We start from the raw sequence: 12552 nt of genomic DNA on the forward strand, positions 1-12552 counted from the left end.
ATCAGAAACTGCTAGTTGCAGCACCAAACATACTTCAAAGGAAGCAAAAGTAAATCTGTTGTGTTTTTCAGTTTGTACTGCACAACAATAAAAGCTCATATTTATGCAATATTTTTGTGATACAATGGTCTTGAAAATGCAGCTACAAATAATGATTAAGGGCGTGCATATGCTTACATCGTGATAGCTTCTCCCATTGAGTCAACAAATGAGAATGTTGCGTTCTTGAGAAATAAGTCTGATTTCCATGTGCACAGCCACACATCACACATTGAACTTCCTATGTTCACTGTATCCCGTTTCTCCTGGAGTCTCCCATAACCATCTGACTTGAGGTCATATATAGTCACTGAATATCAGAGCCTGTTTTCCCACTTCCTGATTAGAGCAGACATACTTCTGTAAGGTGATCTGGGAACTACCTCACTATGGGGGTCAAAAATGTACCTCATTGCAAGTTTGAATTTCAAATGAAGAATATGCTTTAATGCCTTACTGAAGACCTTAGTACCTATGGAAACTAATAATACAATGTAACTTATCTCATGTTTATTCCAGGGCACGATTTATAAGTGTCACTTTCAGATACTAGTTTTGAAATTATCTCAGTGCCTAAAATAGTGAAGTGACCATGTTTTTCTTTTTTGCCTTTTTTTTTTTTCAGCTCTGGGACCTACTGCAGAAGTTGCAGTTCATCATGACATACATTGCTCCCTGGCAGATTGCCTGGGGGTCATCGTTCCATGTTTTCGCTCAGCTCTTTGCAATACCTCATATCCTTTATAAATTTGTTTTTCTTTATTCTTAAGTTCATCTTCATGTGTGCAATTTATTTACAGTGTTTGAATGAGATTTGAAATTCTTAGATAATTTACTTTAAAATTTGAAAATCTTGGAACATATTCTGAGAAACACAGTTTTCTTTTTTTCCCCCTTTTTTGGCTGTATAGGATCTGAAACTAGAAAACTGAACTCTGACTCAACCTGGTGTGTTTATTCCCACACAGCCACATTCTGCAGATTACTTACTTCCCCAGTCCTCAGCACTGAGTTTTGATGCATCCAGCAAGAAATGTTGTGACAGACATATTGCTGGGCTTATGGCTGTCTGAGCTCTCAAATATTAGTTTCTTCCTCGGTTGTTTCTAGTTGGTATGTCAGATATAAATTCATTTCAATGAGCCAATTTCTGCTGCAACTGTCCTGATTTTTTTTTCCATTTCAGAAGCAGCTAGATTTTTACATTTTAATGTGAATTTTTTCATTGGGTTGCTGAGAAACATTCTCCTTTTTAACCTTTCCTCTCTATTTTATGAGTAACAATCTATGTTTGTCAGCACCAAAGCAGTCCTTCAGAAGCAGCCTGTTCCAGGGCTGTCTGCAGGTTTGTGGATATGGGGAGTAAAACACAGGAGTTCAATGACCTCCAGATGACTTGTCTGTAGGGTTAAAAAGTGTATACTGAATTTTTAGAACAAAAATTATTCAATTTGAATTGAAATTCAGTTAGAAACTTGATTGAATGCAGAAGAAAAAAAAACCCAAAAAGCATTGTAACTGAACAAATTTAACTTTTTGACATCTAAGGTGTTACCGGATACTACCTTTTAATTTCTTCCTTCCCTGCCAAACAAAGTTGTGGAATAAGAGTTGACAAAATGGTTTTAGATCAGACCTACTGATGAGTTTACTTTGTACTGTTTATTAGATATGTGCATTTAAGTCCTTGTCTCTTTCATCCCACAGGGTTGGGTTTTTTTCCCTTGAGTGATTTCTTCTGTCTGCTCTTTGCTGTGAAACATAAGCAATGTTGAGTAACAATGCTTATGTTTCTTGATAGGAAGAATAAATGGAAGCCTCAGAGAGAGGGGAATATACATGGAATAACTCCCAGAAGGAAAGTTTTAGATTGTCTCCTTATAGAAGGAAAGCATTATAAAAGCAGTGATCTCTCCTAAGTGTTTTAGGTTATTTGTAGCAAATCCTTCCAGAATTTCACAACAAAAACATATTTTCTATTCTGTTGGGTAATGCATATTAATTTATTTACCTAAACGTTTAAGAACTAAGATTATATTTCAACAAGTTTCCCTTTGGTCACAAATATTTTCTGCATGGTAACTTTGCTCTTGATAAAAATACCAATTAAATTTTGCAAAATGGAAAGTAGTTAAACCAGAGTTTTGTTTGTTTACAGAGTTATTGCTAAAGTGATCTAGCCTAGCTTTTTATTATTTATATTTATAGTATGCTTTGTAAATGCAAATCTGTCTTCTAAGGCAGTGCAGCAATTAAGATACTGGTTAAATGCTGAAGTTAATATTCCCACAACAGCAATAACTCTGCCTCTTTGCACAGTAATTTTATTTGTTGTTATCATAACCCTGCAAACAGTAATGATAAATGCATGTTGCAGTTTACAGAGGTACTAAACCTGCCATTTCTTTACAAAGTTAATTATTTGTGGTTCCTAATTGATTCAATCAGTTCTGCAAACAGGATGTAAATTTTTTAATTTTGAAGTGCCTGGGTGAACTTTTGCTGCAGAGCTCAGTGAGATGAGTAGTCCAGCATAGTGTAATGCCTTTGAGTGCAGCATGCAGGGTATGAAGGGCAATGTGTGTGGAGCTTTGCCTAGTGGAGGTTGTTGGGTCTGCACCATTAGAAATCTTCAGGATTTTACGTGAATGTCTATCTGGAGTCGTACAGGTTTAGCTGATCATGCTTGTGGCTCCTAGATGGACTAGGTGACCCTTCAAAGTCCCTCTTCACAGTAACAGACAAGGAACAGTAATGGACTTCAGATTTGAGGACAGATCTTCACTTCCTGGTGTTTAAGTGGGCAAGATGACTTTATGCATTTGTAAATGTCAGCACACTGAGAAAGTCAGTGTAGTTTGCAGTTCAAAGGCAGATTTTACCTAAAAAGGGAACAGTGAAATTGGAGGGGGGGGGGGGGGAAGAGTTTGTAATTGAGACTATCCTGTTTGGGAGAGTTTCTGCTTTGGTTGTTTCAGGATTACAGCTCTAACATCAGAAAACAGAGCCCTGTGATAGTCATTTTTCCATCCTCTAAGTGATTGTGTGCCTGGAAAGGACCTGTAGGAATTGCAAGTAAAAATGTGGGTTTTGAGAAACAGGATTTGAGCTGGCCTTACTGCGTAGTTTTGTGTTAAAAGAAGGGGATGGAAGATTTTCAAAATGCCAGTCTCTCACTTGTTTTGAAGCTGGTTTGAATTTAAACAGATTTTTAAATTGCAAAAATTAATCCTAAAAGACAATGTTTTTATTTAATGTTGAAGAGTTTTTAGCTTTGGAGTTTTTGTTCTCAAATTTTGATTTTGGCCATGTTAGAAAGAAAATTCATTATTCACAAAAAAACAAGGTCTTCTTCCAAACAAGGTAGCCTAACAAAGATGATACTCAGCAAACCTGGCTTGGGTCATAGTGCAAGAAAGTGTGCCTGTAAGTTTCTGACACTTTTTTTTTTTTTTACCTAGAACTAATTAAAGCACTGGTATTTAGAGTAAATAAATAATGACCTAATACAAACAAGTTGGATATCCTCAAATAAAAATACCCCTGTGATAGATAATTGCCCACTGCATACATTAGATATAAGTAAGAGAGTCAGATGCTGTTACTTGCTCTCATGACAGGCTTACAGATATGAAACAGTTAAAATCACTTTTCGCAAATCAAATGGGTAATGTCTTCTATTGTCCATTTAGTAGAGCATTATGTCTTTTGAGAACCACCCCTCCATTGCTACTGGCTATGTCTAAGACAAGCAGTTCACAGTGGTGTGCAAAATGTCTTAGTTCGTGATGGTGGCAATTTTAAAATCAATCATTATATTAGTACCAACTTTAAAAACTTGGTTTGCTGCCCTTATCTGTCCTCTTTGTTCTCTTTTCCTCTCTTCAGCTCTTATGCCTCCTTCCCTTATCTGACATTTGTAAATACTTGTTCATCTTTCACAGCCAGTGCTTGCTTATGACTGCACTGTAATGTGACAGTTTGACTTTTTTGATGCACTTGCTTTCTGCTCTGTGCTCTCTGTCACTTTTTTAAACTTTGGACTCTCAGGGCAACTTATTTTTCAGTCTCTCTAATGCACAAAGACACCATTGCATACCACTGTCTTTTAGTAAGGTTGAGAGATGTAAAAGGTATCTTTTGGTAAATATTTGTTTCCAAATTTTTCAAATGGCTTTGAAAGCATGGCTAGCTAGTAGTTTTATTGGAAATGAATAATGCTAGAATGATGCTACTTTTGTTAAAATGGGCTTTCTGGGAGGTCTGAAGGATTGTGGGACACACATACAGTATATTGCTATAAGAGGGTAAGCTAAAACACTCTGGTTATTGGGTGATGTTACCTGAAATTTAGTTTGAGATGTGTTTGATCACTGTCCATTGATAGTGGTTCCTTTAGTTCACAGCTTCTTTACTTTGCATCTCCCTCCCAAAGAAGGAGGAATGACAACTGGTCTATTATGCCAGTTTGAAAGTCTTTTTCCTTAAATTTCATGGATGTGGTATGAATTAATGAAGAATTTAGGCCTAACATTTTCTTTTCTTGCATTTATTTAATTATGTTCCTTTTAACTTGCATCTTTTTCAGTATCCTTATCCATGTCGTAACTTGCTTTCTAGCAGCCTGAAATATGACTACATTTAAAGTAAACTATGGGTTCAGACATTCATTGTAATGTTTAAGTGTGATACTTAATGTTCTCCTGTCCTCACCTTCTCATTTCTTATATATTTCAAAAATATGAAATGCTAAACATCTTTTAGCTTTTGGTCAGCATGGAGTAGTAAATTCTCAGTAAGAATCAATGTCATCAAAGCATAACTTTGAAGCAGCAGGTTGGATTATAGAGGCATAGTTTCTCCACATACCGGGTGATTCAAAAACAAGCAGAAACCCATAGAATGGAGCACTGGGCACAGTGAAAACAAGACTCCAGTATGGAGAAAAAATAATTTCCAAAGGATTGGTTTCTTCCGTGTGTGTGTATGTGTGTTAAACTTTGCATCAGACTCTGGAAAGGCACTTTTATGTTACAGAAGGTAACTTAGGTGGCTGGACAAGAGTGTTTGCTGCACTGCCTCTGCTTAGCATCTGTGCTCAGGCAGAAATTAGACAGGGTCACCCTGATAATAAAACTGTGGTATTGAAGAGCCACTGATTACTTGCTGGTAATGGGTGATTCGGCACTACCTGCCTTCCTCCCTTTCCATGTTACCTTAACTTGCAGTTTTCAGACTCTGCTATGCTTTTTTTTCAAACTCTGGCTGCTTCAGTCTTTTCTACACCACTGAGTCCATTTCTGGGTAGTGTCATCTTCATCGCTTCATACGCACGACCAATCAAGTTCTGGGAGAAAAACTACAAGTAAGACTATTCAAAAATTTCTACTCTTGTTATTTGTAAGGGCTTTGCTCTCATTAGTTTCACTTCTGGTGTTATTTTTGTTTCCAAAGGTAATCCTTAAATTAGGGTATGAGAGGTTAATCTTTGAATCTTGTTTCTGGTGTTTTACTTTCTCCTGGTTATTTGGATATTTCTGAAAATGTATTTAAGCAATTATCAGTATGTTACAGATGAGGAGTCATGTTGCATTTGTTGTACAGACACACAGTAACGAAGCTGTGAAAAAGAAAAAAGCAGTGAAACTCCCAGTTGTCAGCCTTTTTGGTCTTGCTAGCTAGCTAGCAACTAAATCTGTGAAGCCTTTGGCACTTGCAGTCAGACTGCATAAATACATTTTATACTAACTAGGCTGATAAAATGCTACCCTGTGGGATGCAGCAGGTAACTCTGCAGCTGCAGAACTGCGATACAAGGCACAAAGGGAAAATTGCATTGGCCAAGTCAAGGCTTGGCCTCACCAGTGAGAAGGGCCATATGCTTACCATAGCTCATGTGTTAGTGCTGCTGGTGTATCTTAGTTTGAAGAGTTTTATTTTCTTGCATTTTGACTGGTGTCAGTGTGTGAATATGTACTCATCTATAAAGAAATTAGTCAGACAAAGCCAAGTTGTATAAAAAGGCTTTGTTTTTGTTTCTGAACAAAGATGAGATTTGTGGAAACCTTTTGAGGGGAGCTGAGTTTTGCACACTGGGACTAGATCTTAACAAAATTCTCTCTCACATCTTTTTTACTGGGTCAACAGTTTAGTTCTTTCAAGGGTGTGAAGTGGAGGGCAGTTATGGAAAGGCAGAAAGCTACCACTAATCCCACAGACAGCTATACATTTTTGGATGGAAACTTTGAGCAATATTAAGTGGGAAGTGAGAATTTCAAGATCTGCTACATTTTACTTCAACCAGAGCATTTTGAAGGCATGCAGTTCCCTTTCTAGAGAACCAACCTCTGTTGAATGGCACATCACTCCCATATAGTTAGGTTAGTGTCACATTTTTAGGTTATTGTCAAGGGAGATAAAGGGGGTAATCTATATTTACTTTTGTCTAATCTTTTGATACAAAATGAGCAGGAGATATTCACAGGAAGAATCAAAAAATGGTTGATTCTTAATAGTTTAACAAGGGTGTATGTGTGAATTGTTTTCATCAGTAGTGACTATCTGTGATTCCCACTGAGGGAAGTGAAGAACTTGATGCTAATAGTTTTGCAAAGCAAGGTAATTATTTTATCCATAAACTGTAAAATGTCAGGTTCAGAAAACCCTTTTAATACTTTCATCCACCACTGCTCATCCTTGCAAAATAAGCAGCAACTACAACTTTTGTCTTCAACCAGAAGGCTTATGTTTTTCTTTGTAAAAAATTGTTCTTTTTTGCTTGTTAGAAATTCTTCTGTATCTTCTATGATCTCACTTAAAACAAAAACCACAACCTCACCTCTCAAAAAGCTTTCAGAAGTAGAAAACAGCCTTGTAGAAGTGCCAAGTTGTCATTGAAATGAAATAAGTCTTTGCCTGAACCTGTGACATCACAGAATAAGTACATGGAATGATTCCTCCTAAATTTGTGTTCATTTTGTCTCTAGTACTTCTGATTCTCCTTTGCCTTACTTTCATTTACATGAGGACCTAACCAGAATGAGTGAGACTTGGACTAAAAAACTCCTGGTTAATTAAAAGGACACTGTGGAAAAAGGCGATGAAGGGGAGTAATTTTGTATTAAGAAGGAAATTTTCTACAAAGTATTTCAATTAATTGAATGAACTGAATGAGTCTTGCCTTACTGCTTTTAATTTTGACCTTTGAACCTGTAAAAATTCAAACAGATAGTAAAATTGCCTTTTTTGTTGTTGTTGTTGTTGTTTTTTGGTTTTTTGGGCTTCTTTTTTTTTTTGAGTTGTTGAGTTAGATAGGATCTGGAACTTGAGCTGCAATGGAAAGTTGTCCTGCACATTTGCCTGTCTTTGGGCTGCACTTTCTTACAACCAGGTGTGCACTGAGTTTTAAGGTTATATAAGACAAAACAGAACAAACAGATAGGGAAGTTGCTGTACAGATTTCTTTTTTGGAGTGGATTGACAATTTTCCCAAGTTCAGCTCAGGGTATTCGTGGAAATTCACAGGTTCACTGCAGGGTTGCCTGAGATGAGTTGATACAAAGCAGAAGCTCTTGGAGATTTTTTTTTTTTTTTGCTGTTTCCCTACTCACTGTTTGTTGATAGGAACTTTGCCCCGGGGAAAGATACCTTCAATGTACTTTATATTTTGTTTTTCTGCCTGCTTCACACACTCATTTTCAAACACTTCCTTGCTGTATTGATGACTACATTAAATTATCACTTATTAGCTACAAGTAATTCATTTACACTTACATGAAGTTAGATATTGTCAGTTCCAGAGTTATTTTTTAATATAATTTAATCTCTTAATTGGAATAACTGAAAACAATGTTGACAAGTAGTCTAAGTATCAAAATTGTTTTTCTTTCAGGTCATAAATTAGATTGCTTTCTTAGATTGTCATTTCTGTACTGATTGTAATCATCATTTGCACACTTTTCTGTTGTCAAGCAAACTTCATTGTTGTTTCACTTAAGGAAGAATTATTTTTGTGTCTCATTTGGGCCAACAGCCTGAAATTAGATGAGAAAAAAAAAATCCAGTTCATTTTTGGTAGAGTGAATCCAAAGTTGAAACTTTGAACTTTGTCAAGTACAGAGTACCATGTTTATTAATAGAACAGGGCTACTAGGCCAGTAGTCTGAGTGCTGAGTAACTGATCCATATGTTCCTTAAAGTGTTGGTTTGGTTGTACCTACCTCGTGTTTTCTGAGTGCACACACATATATCTTGTGTTTCCAGGTTTCTTTTAGTCCCACTTTTTCTGCTGGCTAAAGAGGAATTTGAATCATCAGGTTTCTCTGACTGAGCTTCTTCCAGTCTAGATTACGCAGTCTGGAGCTGAAAGTCTTGGAGAATTAAAATGTTTGTGTTTTCAAGGAGCTGAAGGACTCTAGTGGGTTAAAATAAGAAAAAGGGATTCATTTTGATAGCAAACTGTGAAATTCCTAACAGGCTTTTCAAAATTCAGGACTCATGCTGTGCCTATTTGGGCTCTTGTGGTGCATGCACAGAGCATGGGTGTTCTCCCCATCTCCCCAGCAATCAGCAGATGCTGTTTGCTTTTAATGTGCTCTTTTGTACTCACTGCAGGCAGACAGGGTCTGCTACACCAATGCATCACTGAGGTCAGGGATCCTTCAGAGGGGAAAAGGGTGTCTAAGAAAAAGAAAAAATAAGGCATTAAGGAAGGTGAATGAGAATAAAGAACTCTTGCAGTCACAGTTTTGCAGCTTTTGCTGCCTTTGTTGTTGAAAAGAGAGGAGTGTAAAATCAGAAGCTGGGCTGCAGCTCATGAGCTGGTTACCTTGTGTGAGTTGAACTATGAGAATTTTTCTTTCTCTCTATGTTATTTTTGGGTTTGGTTTTTTGCAAAGGAAAGTTTGCTTTGACACTGGTTTTGTCCAGCCATTGGCCTGGGTCCCACTTCCCAGTTTGAAGACTGCTCTTTTAGTCTCTATTTTCACAGCTGTTGGAATGATTGAGCTGTAGATGTCAGAGAGAGAAAAGGAAATAGCAGTAAATCTTGTTTAATGTATAGGCACTTTAAAGCATAAAGTGTTTGTCCAAATGCTGTTGTTCAATTGCTCTTCTCTTGCTTTTTTTTTTTCTCAAATACTTTGTCACGCTGCAGCCTGACTCTGTCCTTCTCCTCCCTTCCTCTTATCTTCCTTTGTATCTTGGATATGACAATGACAGAACAGAGTAGGAAGTTTACTTTTATTTCCCAGTGGGTCCAACAGCTGGATCACGTGAACAGCCCGTTCTCTGCTGCAGCTGTGACTTGTCCCCACAAACAGCAAACTGCCACCAGGAGTCTGGAGATTTCACTGTTTACAAGCTGCTTGTCTCTCTTGCACCTTCCTGTTTCTGTTCTTCTGTTCAGTGCCTATTTTTGGGTAAGGCACATCTTGCATTTGCTTTGAAGCACCTTAAATTAATTACAGAGCGGTGTAGCTGAATTAATTAGGTGTCTCTAAAGAGGCTGTGATTAAATTGCCAGTTGTCTCAGACTGGCATTACAGGATGCCTCTCTGTGTTTGGGACTATGTGAGCAAGCATTTCTTTTCTCCATCTTTTAAAGAAGTGTATCACTGTGTTATTTTTTCAGTCATTGTGGTCTGGAAAATAACCACCTGTAGGGTTAATGCATCTGGGAATGGAGGGTGAGGAAAACCTGCCCTACTTCAGATGTAGTGCAGGTGGCTTTTTTTTTCTTTTTTTCTGCCATCTTACTTGACCTGCCCATTGCAGACAGCCTGCAGGTGGAATGGGAAGAGTTCTCCCAGTGTACACGTAATTCTGGTTGACCCCACATTATACACGTGTGGGGAAAGGAGCTGTGAAAAGTACCTGGCTGCTCCCTCTCTTTTTTCCCCATAAAATAACAGGCCTTCCACTTCCAAATGCTTATTTTTAAAATGCGCTGGTGCCTCTGGTTTCCCTGTGAGCCTGCTCATCTGTTACAGCTGTTAAAACCCCTGCTCTAAACACAAAATATCATTCACCCGTAACTGTCCATGTGCCTTGTGTGGGTCTGCACACTCAGACCTTTCAAGCTGTTCTTTTTAGGACTGGATTTCTTTTTTTTCTTAGTCTTTTTCTTGATGTGTTGTTTGATTTTTCACATGTTTTTAGACCTCCATAGTAGTGATGTTTACAGAGGAGCAACTGCGGCAGATGTTTATAGTTCAGTAATGGCTTGGACTCTGTTTTTGGGTGAATAGCATAACTTCATCTTTTTTTTCCCTATTTTTTCCCTTAACTGACAGGAGATAGTGTTTGCCTTATTTTGTCAAGTATCGTCTCATATTACGAGATATGGTAGTTCTAACTACTGTTACTGCCCTATTTAGGATTCAGACTTTCTTGAATATTTCTAGATACCTGGTCTGAAAGCCACATTGTAGCCTTGAGTTTTACTGTTCATTGCAATTATATTAGTTTCTTCCAAACTGATTTCTCTGCAAATTTTTGTTTTCCCCTCTGGCTGCCTTGATTTCTATCCTGCTTTTATGAACTGATCAGAAAGAAGCACTGTATTTCTGTTTGCTCTAAAATGAACTGAGGTTGTTCACAGCTATTACTCATTGATGAATGCTGGTCCCTTTGGTGACTGTGGTTCTTCTAAGAGAGGTCTTCACTGAGTTGGCCTCAGGGCTCCTCCAGGCTTTTACTGAAAGTTGAGTTAATTTAGAACTCTTCAAAATAATATAAATAGTATAAATAAGTATTAGCATGCAGATAAACTTGAAATGGGTGCTTATTAGTTCATGGGACTTATAACTCAAAACAACCAGGACTAACAAATGAACGTTTTTTGGCCTTAATTTTTGGGTTGTTGCCTCCAAATCTGAAGGGCTTACCAATCCTATTTACAAAGCATGTAGAATTTCATGAGAGTCTTTCTGGAAATTTCAAAGGTGCTTAGATTTGTGAGAATCCAGCCTGTACTGATGTACTGCAGCCTATACTGAGGGATGCTTAGGCCTGACTGGGCAGTCCCTGCTGGCAGCAGTGCAATAACTGAAATATTAGCAAGCTGCTGCCATTTTTCCTTAGCTTCTCTTTTCTTAAGATTGGCAGACTTCCCAATAGAGGTGATTATTTTTTTTAAACATGCTCTCTCTTTAAACAATGAGAATAAACTGGTCTTTGGGAAGTTATTCCCTGTTCTCCAGGGGCGTTTGTGGCCATGGCTCTGGCACTGGGGGAGAGAATAGAGAAAACCAAAATGTTTGAAGAACAAAGAACATCTTTGTGTGTACTTCAGCCTTAGTTCTTCATGAGCTCTGAAATTGCATGTTATTCATTAGACTTATTCATCTGACTGTCTTCTGAAGACCCTTCCCTGTCTGCTCCCTGCTGTACTGTGCAACCACTGTCTATTTTGCACACTATCAGTACTGCCCACAGACTTGTACCTGCAACACTTACCTGGTTTGGGAGTCTTTAATTCTGTTCAGTGTAGAGCTTTGAAGCATGACAAAGCCACAGCTTCCAAGTGTGTGGGGGGGTTGCTTCAGGTACAGCCCCAGGCTAAAATAAACCCTTCTAGGAACTACCTTCCCTTTAGTGTCTTGAGCTGTGATCTCCCCTAGAATAAGTGACCCTTTGGATACCTGCTGTAGCATGAAGCTGTGCACACCTCCTCTCCAACCCACTCCTCACCTCATCACTTGACTCAACATGTGGAGTCACACTGAACTGGGAAAACATGAGAAAGGATGGGCAAGGGAAACCAGGCACCTTTAATCAAGTAGGTTTGGTATTACAGTAAGTGTTTTCTGAGTTGCCTGGAGTTTCACACTCAAGGGAAGCTGTGCAGAATTCAAAGATGTAGTTTAACTGTTTAGCAGTATCTCTAACTGGTAACATCTCTTCTCAAATTTTTGCCCCTGGCAGTCAATAAAACAAATTGAGGCTAATTGAATAGGAGCCATATGTGTGATAATTAATTGGGAATGTGTTCTGATTCAGTGCTCTGTAGTTCCCTGCTGAGTTAAAGACACATTCACAACTCCAACTCACTGAATCATTCTAAGAGGACAGAGTAAAGACAAGGGAGACATCAGAAAGAGAATGCATGCTGAGATCAGGAGGAACACAATTAGAGATCAAAACAGTAAGAGGCATAAATGGAAAGGGAAAGGGGTGGGTGGGCAGAAAGAAAAAGGCATGCAATGAAATATCTGAGGGGGTAACCCAATAGGCATGGGTAAGCAGGAACTCAGACCTACAAGGGAGAAGAAATCATGAGCATGGTAGAGGAGAGCTTTTAAATATATATTTGGAAAGGAAGGCAGCAACAGGACTCCCATCAGAAATCAGGTACAACTAATGTTTTAAGGGTGTGTGTGGATATACAGTGGCAATAAAGATTTATAACACTTTTCATCTAGTCATTAACTTCCAAATTATTGTAAATCTAATGAGATCAAGTTAGCTCATGAAATTTCTGTCGTGTTGAATATTGGAAACCCCTTGAAATGG

At 38.1% G+C, this 12552-nt stretch overlaps 1 protein-coding gene across 1 annotated transcript in view; it reads left to right on the plus strand.

Annotated features, from left to right (window-relative positions):
- Window positions 1–12552, plus strand: part of PCNX2 (pecanex 2) — a 150614-nt gene that overhangs the window by 92876 nt on the left and 45186 nt on the right. Inside the window, exons 22-23 of the mRNA XM_062489044.1 lie at window positions 665–775; window positions 5277–5404. Of these exons, the coding sequence (XP_062345028.1) occupies window positions 665–775; window positions 5277–5404 (239 nt within the window). The remainder of the gene's footprint in view (window positions 1–664; window positions 776–5276; window positions 5405–12552) is intronic.

This window comes from Cinclus cinclus, chromosome 3, assembly GCF_963662255.1.
Source record: "Cinclus cinclus chromosome 3, bCinCin1.1, whole genome shotgun sequence".
Classification (NCBI taxonomy): Eukaryota; Metazoa; Chordata; class Aves; order Passeriformes; family Cinclidae; genus Cinclus; species Cinclus cinclus.